This window comes from Neoarius graeffei, chromosome 20, assembly GCF_027579695.1.
Source record: "Neoarius graeffei isolate fNeoGra1 chromosome 20, fNeoGra1.pri, whole genome shotgun sequence".
Lineage (NCBI taxonomy): Eukaryota > Metazoa > Chordata > Actinopteri > Siluriformes > Ariidae > Neoarius > Neoarius graeffei.
In genome coordinates, this window is record NC_083588.1 from 55234630 (window position 1) to 55258377 (window position 23748).

Consider the following 23748-nt stretch of genomic DNA (forward strand, 5'->3'; position numbering starts at 1 on the left):
TCCAAAGTGGAGTCAAACGAGCGCTGTTCAATAGCCGTAGCCATCTTTCCTGCTGCGCTTTCTCCAGCGTCGCGCAGCTTTGTCGTCACTCCTGCAAAAGCCCGCCCAAAGAATCCAAACAAAAACCTTGCGTTGTGATTGGCAGGCACGATTTGATGCCTGGGGTGTTTTTGTTTATGTGGTGCGAGGCTAGACCCACTCGTAGGCAAAAATTATTTTTGGCCGCTAGGCGGGTGGGTCTAGTTTACTAGGCTAATATCCAAGCATTGCAGTTGAATTACCATCCTGAAGATCCACGCACATGGAAATCGATATGCTTAAGATGTAATATGGCACGTGACGTAGCAAAGAAAATTACCTGCTGCTTTTAAAAACTTGAAACATTTATTTGATATTTGTAAACATTTTTTGAGGGGCCCGCAGTAATTGGCTTCGGCTGTTGCGGCTTCCCCGTCTTAGTTTTATTTCAGGTATTTTTTTTTGTAAATACTAAGACTAAGTAAATAAATAAACAAAATATCTAGAATGACAAATTTTGAAAAGTGCAAAAAAGATGAAAATAAATATGGGGGGAGTGAACAAACTGAAATCCCTGAGGTGTAGCATCATTTGGGTGGCTGCTCATGTGATTTTGCTCTTCAGATTTGGGGCCAGTTCTTCATGGCACAGATTCCAAAATGGTGTTGGAAATGTTCCTTTGAGATTTTCGTCCATGTTGACATGATTGCATGACATAATTACTGCAAATTTGTCAGCTGCACGTTTATGCTCTGAATCTCTTGTTCAAACACATGCCAAAGGTGCTCTATGGGGCTCTGGTCTGGTGACTGGTGAGGCCACTGGAGTCCACTGTCTGAATTCAGTTATGGTCATGGAACCAGTTTGAGATGGCATGGTGCTTATCCTGGAAGTAGCCAGTAGAAGACCACTACCACCAATCTGAATTGACACACATCAGGATGGATTCATGGTGTTCATATCAAATTCTGACCCTAATAAATCTGCATGGTGCAGCAGAAATTGAGATTCATCAGACCAGGTGACGTTTTTCTAATCTTCAGCTGTGTAGTTTTGTTCAGCATATCCTCGGATTTCTCTTCTTGGCTGTCAGAACTGGAACCCGCTGTGGTCTTCTGCAGATGTGTTGTGCATTCTGATATGCCTTTTCTGTTTAGAGTGGTTATTTGAGTTACTGTAGCCTTCCTGTCAGCTTGAGTCAGTCTGGCAGTTAGCCTCTGACATCTTTCATCAACAAGGCACCCAGCAGAGTTTGGCATGGTGGTGCAGCAGATAGCATTGCTGTCTCACATCCCCAGGGTCCACAGTTTGATCCTGAGCTCTGGTTACTGTCTGTGCAGTTTGGCACTTTCATATCTCTGATGGCTTGCTCTTGGTTCTCTAGTTTTTCTCCCACCTGACAAAACGTGCATTGGCTGCTCTGAATTGCCCCCCTGGGTGTGTACATGGTGCAGGTCTGATGAACAGGTTGTATTCCTGCTTCAGTCAGGGTTTTGAGGATGGGCTCTGGATCCATCAAGATGCTGAACAAGATACTGAAGATGAACAAATGAATGACTGAAGATCAGCAGAGGTTTTATTAGCAGCTCATCTGACCATAAGGCCGACGAGCTGTTGCTTTGGCGTGGCATCCGTCGTCCACAATTCAGTTAAATCGTATCTCCTCCTCCATCAGTTCTCCATGGATTTCTGTTCTGATTGGTTTATTTGAAAGAACTCCACACACAGCTTGGTCATTGTTTTGGCAAATGTTTTGCTAACGAGTTAGTAATTGGGTCACATTAATGAATTTTCCAGGTCTCTCACTAGAATTGTATCTCATTTCTCATCCGAATCCTGCTATGACTTGTTTTGGTAGATCTTCCCTCGAGGAACAAAACTTGGTCGTTTGATTCTCAGCTGTCAGCAATTTGCTTACAACTTTCAGTTAAATCCTCTCTCCTCCCTCAATTCTCAGTGGATTTCAGCTCTGATTGTTTTGTCTGAAAGAACTAGACCTTCTGTACAAAACTTGGTCATTGTGTTGTCAGATTTTTGTTAACGAGCTGCTAATGAGGTCGACTTCATGGATTTTGGGACTTCTCATTAGAATCATCTCTCGCGTGATTTTCATTTCTGATGTTTTGGGTAGATCTTCCCTCGGGAAGCCAAACTTGGTTGTTTTTTGATTTTACTTATAAACAACTTGTTTACAGTTTTGTTTTTCAGTAAATTTGTGCCTCTTCCCTCAGTTCTCAATGGATTTCAGTTCTGATTTGTTTTATTTGAATGAACTAGACCTTCTGTACAAAACTTGGTCATTGTATTTTGCTAACAAATGAGTAATTGGATCAGCTTGACACATTTTTCTTCTGATTAGAATTGTATCTCCTCTCTCATTTATCATGCGAATTCAGCTCTGATTGATATTTTGGGTCTGTCTTCCCTTGGGGAACAAAATTTAGTCCCCCACCCCGGTTGTAAACAGTTTGTCGTGGAGGTTGGGCCTCTCTCACATGGTCACATTTCAGTTCTGTTTGCTGTTTTGGTCATCATGGGTGTCTTGATGGCAGGCCAGATGACCTCCTACGTCCTTGATGTTCTGGTTTTGAAATCTCAACCCCTCGTACCCAAACAATATGGATTTCTTAAGGCATTGACATTAGTATGATCAGACTGTTCAAGATGGCTCCTGAATCACCAGGATTTTCATTCTGGTAGTGAAGATTTGAATACATCTGACCGTTTCTCTCTTTAGGTGCAGAAAGGCCCTGTCCTGCTACCTTCTCTGCATCTGCCCTCTGATCGGCAACAGGCTGGCTCGCTTAACCTCAAACCCAGCGACGTGCATCTCTCCAGCTCGCAGTCCAGCCCAACTGACGATCGCAAACCAAAGGCTGCTGTGCAGGTTAAGGGCATCCTGAAGAAGACCAGCACTGAAGACGGTGACCTTAATGGAGGGGCCAAGTCCAACAGCATCCCTGCTGGACAAACGCTGGTGCAGAATGGACAGTGGCGCGAAAAGATTGCGCTTGTTACAGCAGGAGAATATTCCCCAGCTCCACGTTCTACTGCCCCCTGGAGGCAAAGAGTGAAGAAGGATGCTACCGCGTCCTCTCAGAGATCTCCCAGGCCTGCCTCCATCGCTGAGGAATGCCAGTCAACGTTGAGCACGAGAGACGGGTATGATTTCTTTCAATATGCATTTAATTTCGGGTCTAACAGAGGGCCATTACCACATACAAGACAATGAAGGAAAAATCTTGCTCTATTTGCAGGTTGTCTGACGTTCAGGGAGGTGCAGAAGAAAATGAGCAGAGGAACGGGATGATGTGCAGCACGTCACCCTGCCAGGTGTGTGCATGCATGATTTCGCTCTTATTTCAGTCGAAGGACCATTTATTAAATTTGGTTGACGATTGAATCCAGACAACTGCTAATAACAAGTCTGGTTGGTTTCTGATTACTCAGATGAACTTGGGTTTTGAGTGATGCCACGTTATGTAAAGTCTTCAGCTGTGTCCTGTTGACAGACGTGTGTGGGGGGGGAGAAACTCTGTTTAGACTTGTTTAGTGTTTTCTGTTTCTTTTTTCCCCCCTGCTTCATCTTGTCTCATTCCTGTCCTGTGCTGCCTCCTATAGGATGAGAGCAACATTGTACGCGAGCCTCCAGCTCAGTGTTGGGTAAGGGTAATGGGTATAAATTTTCAACATCCAGTTGTGTGTGGGTTTATTTTTTTTTAAAGGTTTTTAAAACTGGTTAATGACCGCTTGCCTCCTCTTGGAGAGAGACGGTCTCCATTAGATAGTATTATTTTGTATACACAACCAAACGAAAGTTGGGGCACATTATGTGTTTTTAATTGTTCTAAAGAGCCTAATGGTGGTGATACACGGGGCAACTTTTTGGGCAATGTTGCCGAGCAATGTTGCTGGCAACGGGCAACTAGGTGAGACACAGGGCAACTTTTCAGGGCAACAATGGGCAACAACAGTTAGCAATGGCAGTTTACAGTTAGCTAAAAAAAAAAATCGATGTCTTAATTTTTGCTGTGACCATTTAATCAAGCTGTCTGTTGTTTTTTAGAGCTTTGGTGATGTAAATTCCTCCATATAGAATATTAAAATAACTTACCGGCGTAAAAACAGATGAGGAGTCTCTCCATCTCTTCACTCCACTGACACTGAGCGGCCGCCATATTTGTTTGAAATTTCTGATCCGAACCTCACCGGAGGTCACATGACTCGATACTCGCGTTCTGATTGGCTTATCTCAAAAAGTTGCCAGAGATTATCAAAACCATTCAGAAAGAAACAATGTTGCCCAATCTCAATAGAAAAGAATCAAAACGCAATTGCCCAGCAACATTGCTCGGCAACATTGCCCAAAAAGTTGCCCCGTGTATCATCACCATTAGGATTCAGTTTGCTTCTAATGTTCATTTTAAAGCAATGAGGAACTCATTAAACTCCTTGAAGATGCCAAGTGTAAGAAAAGTTTCATTAGGAGTACGGAGTTGAAGGATTTTTAAAGTCTTAACACTTGTCTTAATGTATATTTCCATATGTGGTGTTTCATAGTTTTTTTTTTTTAATTACTGTATGCAAAAGGAGTAGAAAATGGTAGATATACCGTAAGAAAAGCGATGCGTCTGAGCAGGTGTTCACAAACTAAAATTTGCTCATACGAGTATTTTATATTTAATCAATTCATTCTTCATATTAATCTACATAATGTGTGCTTATAACATTTCTTTTTCATCTGAAATGTTTGCTGTTTGAGACCCCCTTGTTGATCTTACAGCAAACAGTAGGAGGGTTAATTATCTAAATGTTAGCTACACGTAGCTACCTATGAAACTTGGCTTGTTGCGGACACAATATAATGGTCTAGTGTTAGCTAACTAGCGCTCAGACTTGGCTACTGGAAGACGAAATGCAGTCTAATAGGCTAATCTTGGCTATCTCGCTAGTGTTGGTTTTAATTACATAATATTTTCATCACCATTATAATAGTAAACTTGGCCAGCTTTAACCGTTACCAAAAAGAAATATAACATGAGCTAAGCAAGGATGGTAAACCGAACAAGCACGTTTCAAAAATGGATTCATTTTACTTCCTGGTATTTATGGATTACTTTTCCTCTACCTTCCTTCCTTCTACTTTTCTATCATCTCTTCATCTCATCTCCTGTTTTTAGGAGCCTGTCTATTCCTCTGTTTACTCTCTTCCTAGCACTCCCTCTCAGTACAAGGTGTTTTTCAATGAGGTGAGTGTGTGCGCCCGTGAAGGTGTATGTGGATACGGCTGTATCTAAGCTTTTTTAGCATGAAGTTCTCTGCATGATCAAGTGGTTTTTGATTGGGCTGATGCATTGGTGTGTTGTGTTGTGTGTTTTTTGTGTGGAGCATGTCTTGCAAAAATAGAAATGCTCTTCGCACGAGGTGCTACAAGCATGTGCATTGGTGTATCAGTTGCGTGCTCCTTCTGTGATGACCCCTGACTGGAAATGGAGCATTGTGCAACTTCCTCCTTGCCATAAATATAATCAGTCAGATGAGACCGTGGTCTGAAATTTCCTGAATTTAGCGTGGAACTGGAGCTCCAAGGCTGAAGCGTATAATTTCCTCCTCCCAGTTTATACAAACTTCAAGCTTGACTCATTACACACTTGGTTCAAACCATGTCGATGTGCAGTGTGTTAGATAGTCGTGAAGTTTCTGGTGCTGTTCAAGACAGAAATGGACACAAGAATGGTTTGACATCGAAAATCAGCCATAGTGACATGTAGCTTGGTGTCCCTAAACACAAATATTAAACTCTGGTAGGTGGTGTGGCCCAAAGTCGCAAAGTTAATTCGCTGGTTAAGTCTGACATCAGTAGCTATTTCTGGGCCTGAACACCCCTTCAGTGTTGCCAATGTAGAGACTTTTGACAAATTTTCTTTAAAAAAAAAAAAAAATTAGACCACTTTTTAGTGACTTTTTTTTTTTTTTTTAAAGGCCTAGAGACACATCTAGCGGCTTTTTCAGTGCACGTTAGTGACATGTCTTGAACTCTACGGTTTTCTCTGGCTCACATCATAATTGTTATTCGAGTTGAGAAAGCAGGTTCGCTCGACTCGCAGCATGATGCCAGGCTTGCGCTTGTGACTAATCGCTTTCTAGTCGCACACTTTTTTTGTTCTTCGTTTTTTTTTAAACTTGCTTTTTGGAGATCTTACATTTTAGAAGTGCTAAAAGCAGGTAAATGTTTTCATTCATGGCAACTGCCTAGTTTTTTTTTTTTTTGACTCTGCTCTATTCAAACAAAGGACGCATCAAGATGAGGCTTGGCGCTGGAAATGTGGCCATTTACGTTATGGCTTAACAAGCGGATAGGATTAAAAACTTGCCATGCAAAGCACAGTTCCTGTTACCACCCCATAGCTTTCTGTAGCATGTTTTATTCCTTTTATACCACAACACCAGCAATTGTTTTGTTTAATAAAGATTATGATATACGTTATTTGTTGGATAAAATTTTGTTGAACGATCACAACTAATTAATGTCTTCTCACATATAGTAGCTAAATGCATCCAGACCCACCAGCTCCTCCCCTTCCTGTGTCAGAAAATGTAACCTTATGATACAAAGCTGATACTGGAGACTCCTTCCATTAATACTAAATAAATGTCTCCTCACAGGGGGGAGAAACTAGTAGTTATTGCCCGTGAACCTGATTTCTTCTGAATGGTGCTCTTCACAGGGGCTAAATCGCTCCCCGTGTCTCCTCAGTGATGTAGACTCGGCCTTTGCAGAAGTCTGGCGAAGAGCGTTGATTGATTGCAAGGTCCTGTACAATTGAAACTCTTGGGCAAGTCAGGGAGGGGATTCCCTGCCGAGGCTGCACGCGGGGTGTTAGCAAGTATGTAGCCTATGGGAAATGAATAGTGTGTTGGATTAGCACTAATCCCATGTTTTGGAAAATCAAAAATGTTGTCTTGGGGCCCCTCTGGGATGTCACCAATCCATGTGCAAAGTATGGAGTATGCAAATCGGCCGCAGATAGGTGAACAGCCAGCCAGCCTTCCTTTTAATAGTGTAGATCGATTACACTCTTAAATATAAAATAAAATTGTGGTACAAGTCCCTGTGTAGGTTGTTACTCCAGAAATGAGGTGTTCGAAACGGTGCATTGATATAAACCTGGATTTGCTTTGCAGTCAGAGCCGCTGTTACAGAACATGAATCAACATCCGACCAATCGGATTTGAGAATTCCGCAGCGCTGCAGTATAAGCTGCTTTTACTGGATAACAAAATTAGCCTTGTAGTTCCAGAGCACATTTAAAGAAGGAAATATCAGATATCGAACATGTCTTGATGTTTATTTTGTGTAAGAGAAAATTCTCTCTCTCTCTGTGTGTAGAGAAGTCTGTCGTACGAAGCTCAGGAGGTTTGCTCACCCACCCAGACACAACCACAGGCATGCTGTAGAGATGAGGTATAGATCTGTCACACAGTGTATGTATACGCACAGAAATGTATGCAAGATGAATCAAGTGTCTGACCGTGTTTGTAGGAGAACTCTGTGGAATTTGAGGCTCCAGTGCAGAAGGAGACTGAGATGCAATCAAAGAGTTTTGACGAACCACAGGAACCCCAGCAGCCCGTTGCCATGGAGAGAGCCAAAGAGGTCACGACCTCTGACGCCCCCTCATTCCCTGAGTGTCAGAGCGGACCAGGAGACACAGAGCAGGACCTGAGCGCTGTCTGCCAGTTGAACACTTCCATGTAAGACTTGTGTGTTTTGAGAGAGTGAGGATGAGTGCCGGGCTTTAGGCAACGGCCGTTACGTGTATTAGCCGTTTCCGTGTAGCTGTGTACAAGGGCGTAAAAACGGTGTTGATATTGGTGGGGACATAATTTGGCCAAGCGCCCCAGTGCGCCATGGTTGTCGCACAAAATGTGGCCTACGCTGTACAAATGATTTGGTTGTCCATTCCTTTGTGTTATTTTGATTTTTAGCACCAGGTACACTTAGGCTAACATCTGCATGTATACGGGCAATACATTATCACACACAGAAAGTAGCCATTGAAGTTGCTGTGAATTTCGCTGTAGTGGATGACCTACCCAAAATACAACAACACAATCAATCAAAATTATGTGCTGCTGCTTCATTTTCACACAACTTTTACTATTTTCACACATATGAAACATCATGTGCTTCCTTTTGAGTTACTGCAATTTCAGAATCTGGAAGTAATGTAGGTATGGGTGGTAGAAGTGTGAAGAGTTTGGGTAGTTGTAGTGCATTTTGCAAAAATGTTTATTCATTCAGTTGAAAGGGTTAAGTGACAATTGTTTCACATTTTTTACATTTTCACATTTTATTGCAGAGGTTACATACATACGCATATACACATGCATATACATATGCATATACATGCAAACAATGAGCAAGAAAAAAGTAAATGTAAGTAAACATTTAGCATTACCTACAAGCATTTATTTGTGTGTGTGTGTGTGTGTGTGAGAGAGAGAGGCGGCTATTTTGTTTTGAATAGCTTACCGTTGACTGGGTAAAATAATGTCTTATGTCCTCCTTACGTTTTCTTTTATTGCCCGACATCACTGCCTGTGTGCTGTTTTGCTGTAGCAGCGAGCTGGATGCTGATTTTACCGCTTGCTACTGCTTACAGCCAGTGACAACAAAAAACCATAGCAACGTCAAGGCAACGGGAGGTGGGCCAATCAAAGCTTCATAAAGCTTTTTTACCTGTCCCCACCAATAGTCAGCCGTCTTTGAGAGGTCTGTTCACAACTGAAAATCAGCTGGAAGCGATACCACGTTTGGTGTTTTTATTCAGCGTTTCCCGCATCGCAGCTTCTCCATTCAAAAATGGTATGGACGTTTTAAACTCAGCTGAATATTGGTATGGACGCGTCCATACGCATTTTTACGCCCATGGCTGTGTATCAATTTGGTTTGTGCATTTTAGCAAATAGAAGTTTGAAAATGTTAAGTATTACTCGCTAATATTTAGTGTAGGTGTAAAGGAATATATCCGGAATAAAACGTACTGGTATTGGAAAATTATCCACCACTGCGTAGTGTGGAGTTGAGTCAAGCAAGTTGATTTATTTTCCTGTAACAGCACATCCAGTACTTTTTTTTTTTTTAATAATTCCTCTTGTACTACAGCAATTTTCCAACAATTACACTTTTTATTAAAGTATGAAGCATCATGGTTTGTATCCATTTATAGTTCAAGTTATTAGTTTCTGTTTTCACTTACATGACTGCAGCTGTAAACATTCCTTCCCTCAGCAGTTCTGTTTCGGTATGCAGCTTACCTCGTTACCGAGAAACTCTAAAGCACATTCCTCAGTTACAGTTTTACCTCGGATTGATGCAAAGCACTGAAACTGGAGACTCCCTTCCATAAATGCAAAATAAACACGATGGAATAATAAGCATATGCTCTATGACACTATAAAAATGCATCACAAAAAGACATCAAAGCGATAAAATAATGATGTGGATTAGAAAGTGTGTGTGTGTGTACATGCGTACAGATTGAGTTCTGCAGTAACGGAGCATCGTCGCTTGGTTCGGCCATCCCGCCGTACTCGGGGTTCGAGGAATCCGTTACGTGCTCTTGCAGCCCGAAACGACGTCATGCAGGACTTCATGCAGGCCCAAAATGACCCTGTGGCCATGGAAACCAATAATGGTGAGTCGCGTCCACACTTTGTCGCCACTGTCCAACTTCACACCAACACAGATGTCCTAAAAAGTTTAGTCTTCTGCCCAAAATTTCCTAATTAGATTAATCGTTTCCACTTTTTTTTTTTTTCCTTCCTCAGTTGAAAAGAACCACGGCTGTACTAACACTTCATCCGCCAAGACTGCCCCAAACACTGTACCCTACAGCAGCCTGATGCTGATCCTTGTAAAAGGTAACACCTTATCCACCTTGGAGTACTGAAAGAGAAGCAGATCAACTTGTATTGTCTTTCCAGATTTTTCTTTGACTCTTTACTTTGCTCTGAAACAAAATATAAACTTTTAAGTGCTAATCAGCCTGCCAAGAGATTTGAGGATTGTGGGTGATGTAGTTTTTAATCCTGTGTCAGGATGCAGACAAGTGCAGGTACGTCTGGTGGAGCCGGTGGCTCGCTCGCTCAACAGCGGGGACTGTTTCCTGCTGGTCACCCCATCGCTGTGCTTCCTCTGGACGGGGCAGCTGTCCAATACCTGTGAAAGAGAGAAGGTGTGTGTACGATATACATCACACACACTTGTATGCAGTTTTTTTGCCATACTTGCTGTCTGCTAAACCCTACAGATGAATCTTCCCATCAGTGCAAATACAGAATGTTAGATTAGTCGTTGTTAACATTACTGTATTTAATATCCATTTTATTAATTAAAATTAAAAGAACTGCATCAGTAATGTCAGTAAACCAGCAACTCGAGTCAAATCTCTAACATCAGAGCGCATCAATTAGGTTGTATTATTGCTCTAATTTGGCTGCTTTTTTTTGTTCCTTTTTTTTTCTGATTTGCTCTTCAGATGCTTCTTCTGGATCATTCTTCTTTGTCTTGTTCATTTCTGTACTTCAGCTTCTTACTCCTGCTTCTTCATATTATGCTTCCTTTTTTATTTATTTTATAAAATGTCTTGCATCACCTACCAAGATTTTTGTTCATGTTGACTGGTTATGCATTATTATTCTTATTATTAATTAATTCTGTATTACTGATTGGTGGTTTTGTCTAAGGCCTCTGCCCTGGCCTCAGTGGTCGTGTCCCAGCGGGATCTGGGTTGCCATGCACCGGTGTTCATTCACCTGGATGAAGGATTAAACACGGACGACCCCCAAGCCGCAGACTTTTGGAAACTTTTGGGAGGAAAAACGTCTTACAGTGGTTAGAGACTCTCGCAAAACACCCTTTTGATGAGCTTTTCAGCATCTTTCTCTTCAAATGTTCTCGTTATTACATGTTGTTTTTGATTTGGATCCGTGTGTGTGTGTGTACAGGCTGTTCTGATGATCAGCAATATGAAACGGCAATTACCGAATCCAACTGCGTGTACAGGCTACAGGGAGACAGACTCCTCCCGCATGAGCAGGGCTGGGCTTCAATGCCACGCCGCTCTCTGCTGGACTCCTCCCAGGTGATTGCTCTTGTGTGCGCACACATGTAATATAGATTAAATTGCAGTTATTTGTCAGTATTTTGAGGTTATCTTCTGTCTTTAATATCTAAGTAGAGCATAACACAGACCTTGACACTCCCACATTGTGTATGAAGTAAAGTGTGTGTGTGTGAGTGGCCTGCAAAGTAATCAGACCTCAATTCCATAATCGCAGGAGAAATGGGAAACTAGGCGCCACAAATTTTAGCTGATTTGTTCACCCAGTTAGTGGAAGAGTGGACAGGAAATCTTTCAAGACGCGTCAGGATTGATGGCATTAAGGCAAGTAGTGGTGCAGCCAAGTATTAAGAGGGAGAAATGTTGCATGTGAATTTCACTTGCAGTTCCCAATCCTACAAATTTCCCATGTAATTGAGTTTTGCAGGTCAGTCAGTGTCACAGTATTGCATCATCCTCACTGGACAAGTCACGTGCACGCGCGCACACATTCAGTTACATAAATTTCCATTCCTCAGCATATTTACATTTGTACAATAAGGTGGATTTTTTTTTTCTTCCCTCTCCATCCTTCCCTCCGTGGGTCATAGTTTAGTGATCTTCCCTAACTATTCCTGCTGTTTTTTGCTTCTCAGAGCCTGCTGTTTGACTTTGGCAGTGAGCTCTACCTGTGGCACGGGAAAGACGCTTCTCCCAGTAACAGGAAGCTGGCACTGTATTTGGCTCAGCAGGTATGGAGCGGAGATTATGACTACAGCAACTGCAGGATGAACCCCCTCGATCCCTTCGGGAGCAACCCCCAGATTCAGAGGTGTGTTTTTAATAAACACTCGGACAGCTAGGAATATTTAAGCTATTCCATGAAATTGTCACACATGAGCTGATGGTTATAAGCTATGTACGACAAGGTTGAGTGAGTGCAATAGCTATTTTTTTTCGTGGTCTGGTTTCCATCAAATCCTGCACTCTGGTTGGCTGGCGAGCGAGTCCATATCCTATGATACGGACCCTGGTTATGGACCTCTGGCGACTCGCTCGCTCGCAACAAATGTAGCGTTTTTTTTAAATAAGATTTATTTATAAGATTAGCAAAAATCTTACATTTTTGCCAGCATTTCTCAGGAGAATAGCATTAATTTTACAGCATGGATGGCGATAACGACAGTCTTCACAGCGAAAGCGAGTTTTACTACCCTGAGGAAGAAGAAATAAAAAAAACATTTCAGGAGAAAGCTAAAAACCTGTAACTGTTGCCAGCGCCGAGCAAAAACATGGCTGAATCCTGAATGACTCGATTGTGTTTAAATGGGGACTACATAGGTGGCAAAATGTAGTCCCCCGCCATGGAAGTGCACTTGTATACTGAGGAGGAAGCAATTTGCATTATAGCCGTGAATGAGGATTCAAAATGGCGGCTCGGCTCGGTTTTCCCTTTCGGGCGCTCTCGTTTTCTGTTAGAATTTGGTAAAGAAAAAAATAAATATTATTTACCAGCTTAAGGTCAGTCCGTATGGTGAAATACCGTGACCTCGGCCTTGAATACCGACCTCGGCCCAGAGGGCCTCACTCAGTATTTTCAAGACCTCGGTCACAGTATTTCACCATGCGGACCTTCCCCACCTTCACTGGATTTTGAGAGGATTTTTTTTTTTGTGCGCGTGTGCAAATTTGATTGTCACATTTTGTAGAAAAGGTTTTTAATAATTTTTGCTTAGAATGTAAAGAAACCGGTGAAATGACAGTCGCAATTTGTGAAAAGTGCTATAATTCTTGAAAAATAGCATTCTTGCTATTAAATACATTTATTCCATATTTTGTTGCTTTTTTGAAGGGTGTCATCTTTGGGGGTTTTTTTGGGGGGGGGGGGCAAAAACTTAAGTGCATTACTGACACCGACTGGGCTGGAGTGTGGAACAGGAGATTTTGGGGGGGATAAACAGAACCTATATTTTTAACTATTTTTTGTTTCTTTTAAATACTTGACAATTTTGAGGTTTTCAAGTAGGTTTTTATTTTGTCCTCAGTTGGTCCAGCAAAATGCTCTGCTGTTTTGTTTTTCTCTGCTCGTGGTATATGAGCTGACGTATCCTAGTAGTAGAGTAGCCAATCGGTGTGCACGATTGCTCATATCCAGTGAAATATGGATAGAATAACATACAATAGGGAGATTATAGCCAATAAACTACACACGTTTTTGTGCACGTGTGGCATTAGGAAGGGTGTGGGTCGGCCAGGCTGGGCTCTGTTTGGCCGTGTGTTCGAGCAGAACGAGACCGTTCTCTTCAGGATGAAGTTTGTGGATTGGTGTAAAAAGATGGAGGATGCGACTCTTAATGGCCAGGAAGTCAAGCAGGTGAGCAGACCAGCAACATCCACTGAGTAATGGGATCCCTCTAATCAAGTAATTACTCATTAATTATTTTTAACAGGTAAATTTGCATGTAGGTCACTTTTTTTCTTTTTGCGCCCGCACAATTGCACTTTCCATCACTCAGTGATTGAGACTGTAACCTTCTCTAATTCTTCCTCTCCAGACTTCTTTTCTTGTTGACCGTCCAGCTGATACCTGGTCATGTGATGCCAAAGCCCTGTTTGCTGGAAAGTGTGTGTCAGGGGCGGAGCCTATCATTCTACATGGTGTGAACATGCAGAGAGGCTGGGACCTGGTCACCCTTGACGATGGCCAGCAGGCGGAGCTCAACACAGTTTCTGTAGAAAGTTGGCACACTGGCATGGGAGAAGATTGCAGAGTGGCTGCAGAAAGCATGGGGCAGTTACATGAGGACAACACGTACGCTATACGCTGGACGTACCGTCTCAGTCCTACAGGTGAGTGTGCGCGAGATGGTGGCTGATGGGACAATATGGGATCGTTATCATGCAAAATTATAACAATGCTCACGATATTTATGCAATATCAACGAACTTTAACTCTTTTTGTACCTGTTCCGTTCAAAACGTTTTACAATTTTTGTATTGCTCATAATGTCTTGATATCCCGTCTTCAAGATCAGCTAAACTAAATATTGTGACCCCCTTGAAAATGTTTATTGCATACAGTTTTGCCCCCCCCCCCCCCCCCCCCCATATATCCCAACCATTGCAGTGTTTGCCTTAACAAAAACAAAATTGTGTGTAAATTTCAAAAGGCATCCCTGAGAATGAAAGTTTGGACCAGGAAAGCTCTGCCCTTTTCATCTGGCAAGGACGGCACTCAAAGATCAGTGGACCAGACCTGTCCCTACCGTTATCCTTTACCAGTGAGCCTCGGGTTAATGTAAAGGAAGGGGAGGAGCCACCGTGTTTTCTGCAGCTTTTCCAAGGAGGGCTGGTCGTTCACAGAGGACACAGTAAACACACAGGTCAGGATTGGTTCACAGCGTCACACACTTAAAACCCATGTGCTGTGTTATGCTATAGGTCAATATTCTACATACAGGACACTTTGGGGTGGAATAAAAACGTGTTCTATTCCCTTCTAGCGGGTTTCGTTCATTTGGTTTGATGGCATGCAATATTGTTAGCATATTGCTTATCCTACATGTATTACATCACTCTACCCATTGGAGAATGAGCATTGAGGTATGGTTTACGATATTGCATGGTTGTCAAGACATGATGTCGCACGTTGGCGCTGATACGAATATTCCATGAGCATTTTCTGCTGTGCATGCACAGAAGCATTTCTTTTGTTCACCGGCAGCACCCTCGAATGTGGTGTAGTAATAGGCTGGCCTTTTTTTTTTTTTTCTCCTTGCGTATCAGATATGTGCTATTCAGCTATCAACTACATAAGAAAGAATAATAATAAAAAAAAAACTTGCAGGGTATGCTGTTTTAGGAAAATGGTCAATGGTGGGATGAGGCCAATATGGTGCGGAGTTACTCTTGTTCACGTGGTGCGGTTGCTATACAAGTCTCTAAGTTGGTATTATAGAAACCATAACCATTTAAAATGAACATATTTGAATTACTGCAAACACTATTGTCGGAGCTGCTGTTATTAAAATTAAACAACACCTTCCAACCCATCAGAATCAAGAATTCGACAGCATTGAATGAATGGCTCTGTGTTTTGTTTTTTGTTCCCCCTTCAGGTGACTGGCGGCTCTTTTGTGCGAGCGGTGCTGTGCCGTTAGAGGCCAGTCTTTTGGAGGTGGAGTGCTGTACCTCCAGCCTGCGCTCTCGTGGTTCTGTGCTTCTGATAAACATCCAGCAGGCAATGCTTTACCTGTGGCACGGCTGCAAGGCCCACGCTGGTGCACGTCAAGTTGCCAAACACACAGTCCAGCAGCTCTTGCACACGTAAGAATTGTTCAAGGAACTCCCAAAAAAAAAAAATACTCCATGATTTTATAAATTTCAAAAAGTAGTCCCATGATTTGGTGTCCATTACGTCGGACAACATTATGATCCTGTAGAAACAGTGTCACGTTTATATCATGCGTTTTAACACACACACTGTAGACATGGCATTTGGTTTTGGAAATAGTCACTTTCTAATTCCTTGGCATACCCAAAAACGGATCGTGGTGTGGGTTTTTTTTTTTTTTTTTTTTTTTTTTTTTGTGCTGAACAAAATCCTGGTTGTAGTTTAAGGAATCAAACAGTCAAAAGCAAACGAGCTAAATGGTGCACTAACTACCCAAGCTGTGAAAATATCTTTACTGGACATTGTGTTGGATGTGTATTAGGTGTCCTCCTGAGATGGGATTGAGCAACAGCAATCTGAACATTCAGGAAGTAGAAGAAGGGGCGGAGCCTGCAGAATTCTGGAATGCTATTGGACCACAGGATAGGAAGGCTTACGACTGCATGCTGCAAGGTAGCGCTCTGAAATCTCCTATGATGTGTTAAATAGTTTCATTACAGGGCGGCACGGTGGTGTAGTGGTTAGCGTTGTCGCCTCACAGCAAGAAGGTCCGGGTTCGAGCCCCGTGGCCGGCGAGGGCCTTTCTGTGCGGAGTTTGCATGTTCTCCCCGTGTCCGCGTGGGTTTCCTCCGGGTGCTCCGGTTTCCCCCACAGTCCAAAGACATGCAGGTTAGGTTAACTGGTGACTCTAAATTGACCGTAGGTGTGAATGTGAGTGTGAATGGTTGTCTGTGTCTCTGTCAGCCCTGTGATGACCTGGCGACTTGTCCAGGGTGTACCCCGCCTTTCACCCGTAGTCAGCTGGGATAGGCTCCAGCTTGCCTGCGACTCTGTAGAAGGATAAAGCGGCTAGAGATAATGAGATGAGTTTCATTACAAAAAATTTTAAATGTGCTTGTGTTCTTTATAGATCCTGGCAAGTACAACTTCACTCCCCGCCTCTTTCACCTGAGTGCCCAATCGGGAACATTCAAAGGGGAGGAGCTGTTATGTGCATCCCGGGCAACTGGGGTCATCACAGCACTTCCTTTTTTTCAGGACTGCTTATACTCCGTGCCACAGCCAGGTGAGCGTGAGGTGCAAATACACATAATGATGGAGAGAAAAGCATCGAGCGAGAGAGAGACCTGCCCTGTGTCTGAAATCGTTCACTACTCCTTATATAGGGAATTACTATATAGAGGACTATATAGCGAGCTCATTGGTAAAATGAAAAACGCTTTCGGACACTAGTCCGTTGCGCTGGTATTAACGTCATTACCGTCGCACAATTAAAACGTGCCAGATCAGTCAGCTGGTGGGGTTTCAAAATAATAAATACATGCATGTGTTTGTGATAAATACATATATTGAGCACGTTTCAGTGTGGTGGGTTTTTTTTTTTTAAATCAAGGCCAAAACCTTTCTTCTTTGCCGCTGCCTTTTATTAAATCAAATTTGAGACTTTTAATTTGATTTCTTTCAGTGCGACCCCAAAGCATGACGGGATATATTGCTTTGGTTAGTGACCATCGGTTGTACACTACTTTTCGTGATGCATTATGGCATACTTTGAGTGCACTATATAGGGTGTAATAATCCTCACTATCGTTTCGGACAGCACTACAAAATGGCGTTCTCACTATTGAGGTTTTTCACCCACGTGACCAAGTCATGTGAGGCTGCCATTTTGGACGTCACGGCTCGAATCAGTTTGAATGCGAGGAAGGCGACAAACGAAAAACATAAAAAGGAGCGAGATGCAGAAAACACCTTCACTATCCAGCGACGTAGGGCATTTACAAGGCGAGCAGAGGGAGAGGTATTTGCAAAAATTGAGGTTAGCAGGCTTGGAGAACGACGTTTACCTGCTTCCACCAGGATTGTTCACTGACGTACAGAAGTACACGAAGCCCTCGTCTTTACCTGACTTCGGCCCACATGATCTGTATACCTATGTCGTTAAAAACCCATCGCCATACACAGGTATTGATCTGAAAGCGTATAAGAGTTTGGATGCCTACAAATATTTTGTGTCAGGCTGGGTAACATGCCTACATCAGTGGGTCGTCCCTGGAGCCGGTGGTCGCCATCTTATTACAGCTAAGGTTTGTTCACATTTTCATTTACTTTCGGTCCTCAGGATAAACAATGTTATTAAATGTCATTGAAATAACTTCTTAGTCTGTTGAGACATGGCCCGTTATAAATTTGCTGTTCCCAGGCAATGACCAAGAACTGTATTATTAGGGTCGGTGTCTGTGTTGTAGCAGTGCACTAGCAGCTAGCTGTTAGCACTAGCTAAAGTCAACAACCTCATAGCTAGTATGTTACTGTAGCAATGTTTACATTCAGTCATTTGGATGACTGTTAAAACCTTTTCAGTCTCAAGTTTTTCCTTTACTGTATTTACTAGTTTACTGTAATTATGATCCGGCAGCTATTTACACCGGATCCAGTGTAAATAGCTGCCGGAGCGTGCTCCAGAACCTCGGCCGGAGCACTCCGGGAGCAAGCCGGAGCGCGCTGCTTAATTTGAGGGGGAGCAAGCCGGAGCGCGCTCCAGAACCTCGGCCGGAGCGCTCCGGGAGCAGGCCGGAGCGCGCTGCTTAATTTGAGGGGGAGCAAGCCGGAGCGCGCTCCAGAACCTCGGCCGGAGCGCTCCGGGAGCAGGCCGGCGCGCTCCGGGAGCAGGCCGGCGCGCTCCGGGAGCAGGCCGGCGCGCTCCGGGAGCAGGCCGGCGCGCTCCGGGAGCAGGCCGGCGCGCTCCGGGAGCAGGCCGGCGCGCTCCGGGAGCAGGCCGGCGCGCTCCGGGAGCAGGCCGGCGCGCTCCGGGAGCAGGCCGGCGCGCTCCGGGAGCAGGCCGGAGCGCTCCGGGAGCAGGCCGGAGCACGCTGCTTAATTTGAGGGGGAGCAAGCCGGAGCGCGCTCCGGCAGCTATTTACACTGGATCCGGTGTAAATAGCTGCCGGATCATAATTACAGTAAACTAGTAAATACAGTAAAGGAGAAACTTGAGACTGAAGGGTTTTAACAGTCATCCAAATGACTGAACGTAAACATTGCTACAGTAACATACCAGCTACTATGTTGCTGACATTAGCTAGCTTGACCTTCAAAATGGCGGACACCGGGGCATCACGTGACCCTGTGACGTCAGGTGAAAAACCTCAATATAGTGAGTAGGGAACGATTTCGGACACAGGGATGGACTTGGAAAGACAGAGAAAGGGGGGGAAGACAAAAATTGCAAGAAAGACAGGCAAAGAGACGGTGAAAGAGAGGAACAGACAGACGCAGAGACGGACAGATACTGTGTGATAGACACAGAAGCTCCAGGAGAAAGAGAATGACTGACTGACTAAGACGCACAGAGACCGTGAGGAAAAGAGAGAGCTGGACCTGGAGACAAAGAATAAAAGCAAGAGAGACATATTAAAACGGGCAGAGAGAGCTGGTATTTGGGAAGTACAGTGATTTTGTGCTTGTCTTTGCAGCTTTATTCCTGCTGGATAACTTGTTGGAAGTTTATCTATGGCAGAGCAGCTCGGCTCAGAACCCACAGCGCCCCCACTGGGACACGGAGAGGAAATGTGCCATGGAGACAGTGCTTCAGTACTGCAAAGGTCAGAGAACGGGATAAGAGGAGAAAGGGATTTCATGTTTGCTTGCCAGATGAATTTGGTTAATGCGTGTGTGTGTGTGTGATGCAGAGAGAAACCCCAGACGGCCTCCTTTTGCTTATTTTCTCGAGGAAGGAGCCGAGCCTCTCACCTTCACTAATGTTTTCCCGTTCTGGGAGAGAAGAGTAACACAGGTCAGTAGGGTGTCGTCGTCATAATCGCAGCAGGGAAGCATGATAATATCTAAAACGAAGATCAAGATGATTGTGCATTTAACATGAGAAGTGAACTTATTCCCCTTAACAGTTTTCAGTTTCTTCTTCTGTACTATATTGTTTGGGCAGAATGATCCTTTTAATTAATTATAATTGAGTTTTTGTTTTTAGCATTGACTTTAGATTTTATGATTAACTCAACTTTTCTTTTAATCTGTAAAGATGAAATAAGCTTCAGATTTTCCTTGAATATGTACACTCGGTTACTTAGGCTACATCCACACGACAACTGCAACGAGATTATTATTATTATTTTTTTTTAGCAGGTAAAAAAAATATCGGGTCCACATGGGCAACGGATCAGTAAAATATCAGGTACATATGGCAACGCAACGCTTGCTGAAAATGATGCAATGCACATGCCACACCTCTACGTGCGCTGCAAGACAGTCCCATCGGAGACACCAGAACAATAGAAGTAGGACGCATGCGCATAAACCCCTTCTGTTCTTACGAATGATGCGCGCGAGAGTGCTGCTTGTTCTAGTCATGTGGTTGTGACGTCATCGTAAACAAATCCATTCTACTCATCCTGACGACTTCGCAACGGCGCCGTTGCCAGATTTTTCCACTCTGGAACCCGTTCTCAAAAAATATCGTTTTGGGGCACCCAAAACGCCGGTGCCGTGTGGACGCCAGGCCGAAACGATAAATTTTATCAGATTCACCTGAATCCGTTGCCGTGTGGACAGGGCCTTAGATTGATTTTTTTTTTTTTTTAATCTTTTAAATAAATACAAATCCAATTAAGCTCTAGAGCTGAAGCATGCATGGGGAGATTGTAATTTAATGTACCACAGGAAATTAAAAATCTCTAATGCCCAAGAATTAGTTAACATTAGATAAGCGCACTAATGCCACTGTTGATTTGTGTTTTTAATTAAGGAAGCTGAACAAAAGTAAAATAACTTGGCGTCCTGTTTTATAGAGAAACCACAAAGCCTTCCATCCTGAAGACTTTCCTATATCTGAAAATAAAGTTCCAGCTTTACCTCTGACTTTTTTTTTTTTTAAAGAGAGAGGTTTTTTTGGCTTTTTTCACCTTTTTATTGGATAGGACAGTGTAGAGACAGGACAGGAAGTGAGCGGGAGAGAGAGAGAGACGGGGAGGGATCGGGAAATGACCTCGGGTCGGAATCGAACCCGGGTCCCCGGATTTATGGTATGGCGTCTTGGGCACCTGAGCCACGACGCCCCCTACCTCTGACTCTTAGTGCTGACATTAATCAACAATTGGAGGTTTTTTTTTTTTTTTTTCAATCCAGTTACTGTATGTGGTGCACAAGTTGCTGTTTATAGGAAATTAATCACCACTTTTCTGACCAGTGGTGTAAATGTGCCTTAGGTGATACTGGTGAGTTGAATCTGTGACCTGTTTTTCTCTGTGCTCCTGCAGGCACCATCAGTGCAGAAGAAGCTAATGTTAGTGCAGGACATGTTGGCGGTCCTCAACGGGAGACAGTTCTCTGCACAGGATCTACTAAAGAGACCTTTACCAGTCGGGGTGAACCCTCTGCACCTGGAGACTTATCTGTCTGACCATGACTTCCAGGTCGGTGACCAAACCTTCACAGGCATTTGAATGAAATGTCTTGAATTTTAAAATGTGGGGCATCCTGGATACGTGTCGGGTTGGAGCACTTGCTATTTGCGTATACATAAAATCTGAGATTCTTAATGAATGAGGGAAAGTGTGCAGATGCATAGTTGCATTTTTGTAACTACCATCTCAAGAAATGTATTGTTTAATGTAGAAAGGTTTGAGGGTGGGGCTCCTGAAGAAAAGCATTCGGTCTGTCGTCTGCAGACCGAGTTAGAATCCCATCAATGCCACAGCCATCTGTGGCCAGGAGTCCAAGAGGGCAACATTGTCCATGCTGTGTGGGGAGGAGGCATATTCCTGTCCCCTGCCAATCTTGGTGAGAGTAGTGAGGGGATTGTGAGCTCATGCGTGTGGACGAGGGCACACGGCAATTTCCTTGGAGTCTTCTGCAAAGTTCAAGAAGTTGATAGGCTTCATGTCCCAGAAGAAGCGCTTTGTTCACCTTCCCTAGTCGGTAGCTGTTGTATAATGGGGTGACTGCCTGGTGGATGGGAATTACCCAAGAATTACGGAGAAAAGAGAGTCATCTTTTTCCCGATTAGGGGTCACCACAGCGGATCTTTCGTCTCCATTGCTCCCTGTCTTCCGCATCCTTCTCTACCACACCTGCCACTTTCATGTCCTCTCTCACCACATCCATGTACCTCCTCATTTTTGTGTGCCTGGCAGCTCCGTCCTCAACATTCTCCTTCCAACATGCTCTGCATCTCTTCTCAGGATGCGTTCATACCATCTCAGTCTCCTTTCTTAGCTTAAAGGTCATAGGCAACAGTCGGAGGTGAAACGTAGAAGATCAACTTTATTGTCTAGAAGAACGACCCAAAAAGCAAATTCAGTCTTGGTGTCTAATTTGCACACTAAAATTGAATAAAATGGTTAAAATGTACTGTTTTGCCCAATTTCCAAAGGCTTGTTTACATCTCACTTATGCGTACTTTCACCGCCAGGGGCCCGTCGTCGTGACGTCATTCAAGCCAAACAGACTGGGAGCAGTTCTGTGTTTTACTTGCGAACCGAGCAGACGTGTACGGACTTTGGTCGTGAGAGGCTGTGTAAAATGTCTGAAAGCGATAGCGATTTTGAAGTAGAAACTCTTCAAATTGAAGATCGAGAGGTGAAACCATACATGTATAAACCTATGGCTGTTGTGAAGCAATCGGTGAATGTGGCTCACTGGTTTGACCGTGAGGCCTCAGAATCGGACAGCGACTCGGCCGACTCTGATCGCGGTGACCCCGGACCTCAACAAGACTCGCGCTCAAACGATTTATCTTGGTAATTATGATAAATTCTTACTTTTGTCATAATACTAAATAAGAGCCCGTTTGAAGAATAATTAAACCGCCCTCTCTAGTGGATATAGGGAACGGTTACTTGACAGCGCGCCGGTAGGCCACATTAGCCGGCCATCCGTGGCATTATACTATTTATAGCCGACTCTAAGCGAGGAAATATCCCTTTGTCTCATTTCTACAATGATTGTACAGGATCCGTCAGGATTCTTGACTCGTCAATTGTAAGCAAAAGTAAAAATGTTTACCTCCAGTCTTCTCCGTTTCTTCTTTGACTGACTGCTTGATTTTGTTTCACGCGCACAATCCACTTGCTCCACCTCTTCTCCGTTTTTGGAAAAAGCCAACCCTCTGGCTTCACGTGCACAATCCACACTCTCTCCACCTCGTCTCCTCTTTCGGAAAAAGCCAACCCACTTGCTCTGTCTCTAATCCTTTTTCGGAAAAAGCCAATCCACTCTGCCTCTTCTCCTTTCTTGGAAAAAGGTAAAAACTTCTTCCTGAACTGGTCCTGTTACAGTTCACTGCACAACAGTAAGGCATGTTTTTTTTTTTTTTTTTTTGGGAAATTCCCGAACGCACATCTGCAATCAAGCCGAATGGCAATGTAAGTAAACGGAAGTGGACTCGACTCAAGCGGTTTGTTTGTCTTAAGTGGCGTCATGCGCGGAGTGGTCACGAAAGTAGCCGAACAGAAATTCGCCACAATCCGCGCTAACTTGTTTTAATTATTACTTAACAATACTTCTTGGGACCAGAAGAAAATTAGAGGGTTTTTTTTAACATATAAAGTTTTTCATATGTGCATAAAATTTAAAACAGTTGCCTATGAGCTTTAATTCCCAAGCTCTCCACATGTGCTGTCCCTCTGATGTGTGTTCCTTATCCTGTCCAACCTTGTCACTCCCATCGCAAACCTTAACATCCTCAACTCTGCCACCTCCAACTTTGCCTCCTGTCTCTTCGTTAAGGGTACGGTCTCCAATCCATACATCACAGTTGGTCTCACTACTGTCTTATACAGCTTACCTTTCACTTTTGCTGGGACTTTCCATTCACAAATGACTCCTGAAATCCTGCTCCACCCTGCCTGCATTCTCTTTCTCACCTCACTATCGCAGCCCCCATTTTCCTGCACAGTTGACCCCATTAAGATGGTTAAAAAATTACCCAAGCAGCTTTGGATGACTGTTAAAGACCACATGGTCTGTGTTTAGGCCACTAAACCTCAAGAAGTCCCATGGGTTCTGCATTTTGGCACTTCTTGGGAAAACTGAGGACTTGAGAATGGTCATACGTTAACCTTTCTCGTCAAAATGGTCGATTTATTTTTTTAAATGTATTATTTAGCATCAGTATTATTGGTGCTCTTACAAATGCACCTCGAAGACCAAGGAACTGGTCATTGACTTTGGGAGGTCCAGACCAAGGTCACGACCAGTTCTGATCGAGGGAGT

General features: G+C 43.5%; 1 protein-coding gene across 6 annotated transcripts in view; it reads left to right on the forward strand.

Annotated features, from left to right (window-relative positions):
* svilc (supervillin c) overlaps positions 1 to 23748 on the forward strand; it is a 64272-nt gene that overhangs the window by 38851 nt on the left and 1673 nt on the right. For all 6 annotated transcript variants that reach the window (XM_060902034.1, XM_060902035.1, XM_060902036.1 and 3 more), the window contains 21 exons: positions 2756 to 3180; positions 3276 to 3351; positions 3640 to 3681; positions 5199 to 5267; positions 7409 to 7483; positions 7562 to 7773; positions 9562 to 9719; positions 9853 to 9945; positions 10123 to 10259; positions 10771 to 10918; positions 11032 to 11168; positions 11783 to 11958; positions 13362 to 13500; positions 13682 to 13976; positions 14297 to 14509; positions 15245 to 15452; positions 15842 to 15972; positions 16430 to 16585; positions 18996 to 19124; positions 19212 to 19315; positions 20793 to 20948. In XM_060902034.1, coding sequence (XP_060758017.1) covers positions 2756 to 3180; positions 3276 to 3351; positions 3640 to 3681; positions 5199 to 5267; positions 7409 to 7483; positions 7562 to 7773; positions 9562 to 9719; positions 9853 to 9945; positions 10123 to 10259; positions 10771 to 10918; positions 11032 to 11168; positions 11783 to 11958; positions 13362 to 13500; positions 13682 to 13976; positions 14297 to 14509; positions 15245 to 15452; positions 15842 to 15972; positions 16430 to 16585; positions 18996 to 19124; positions 19212 to 19315; positions 20793 to 20948 — 3279 coding nt within the window. The remainder of the gene's footprint in view (positions 1 to 2755; positions 3181 to 3275; positions 3352 to 3639; positions 3682 to 5198; positions 5268 to 7408; positions 7484 to 7561; positions 7774 to 9561; positions 9720 to 9852; positions 9946 to 10122; positions 10260 to 10770; positions 10919 to 11031; positions 11169 to 11782; positions 11959 to 13361; positions 13501 to 13681; positions 13977 to 14296; positions 14510 to 15244; positions 15453 to 15841; positions 15973 to 16429; positions 16586 to 18995; positions 19125 to 19211; positions 19316 to 20792; positions 20949 to 23748) is intronic.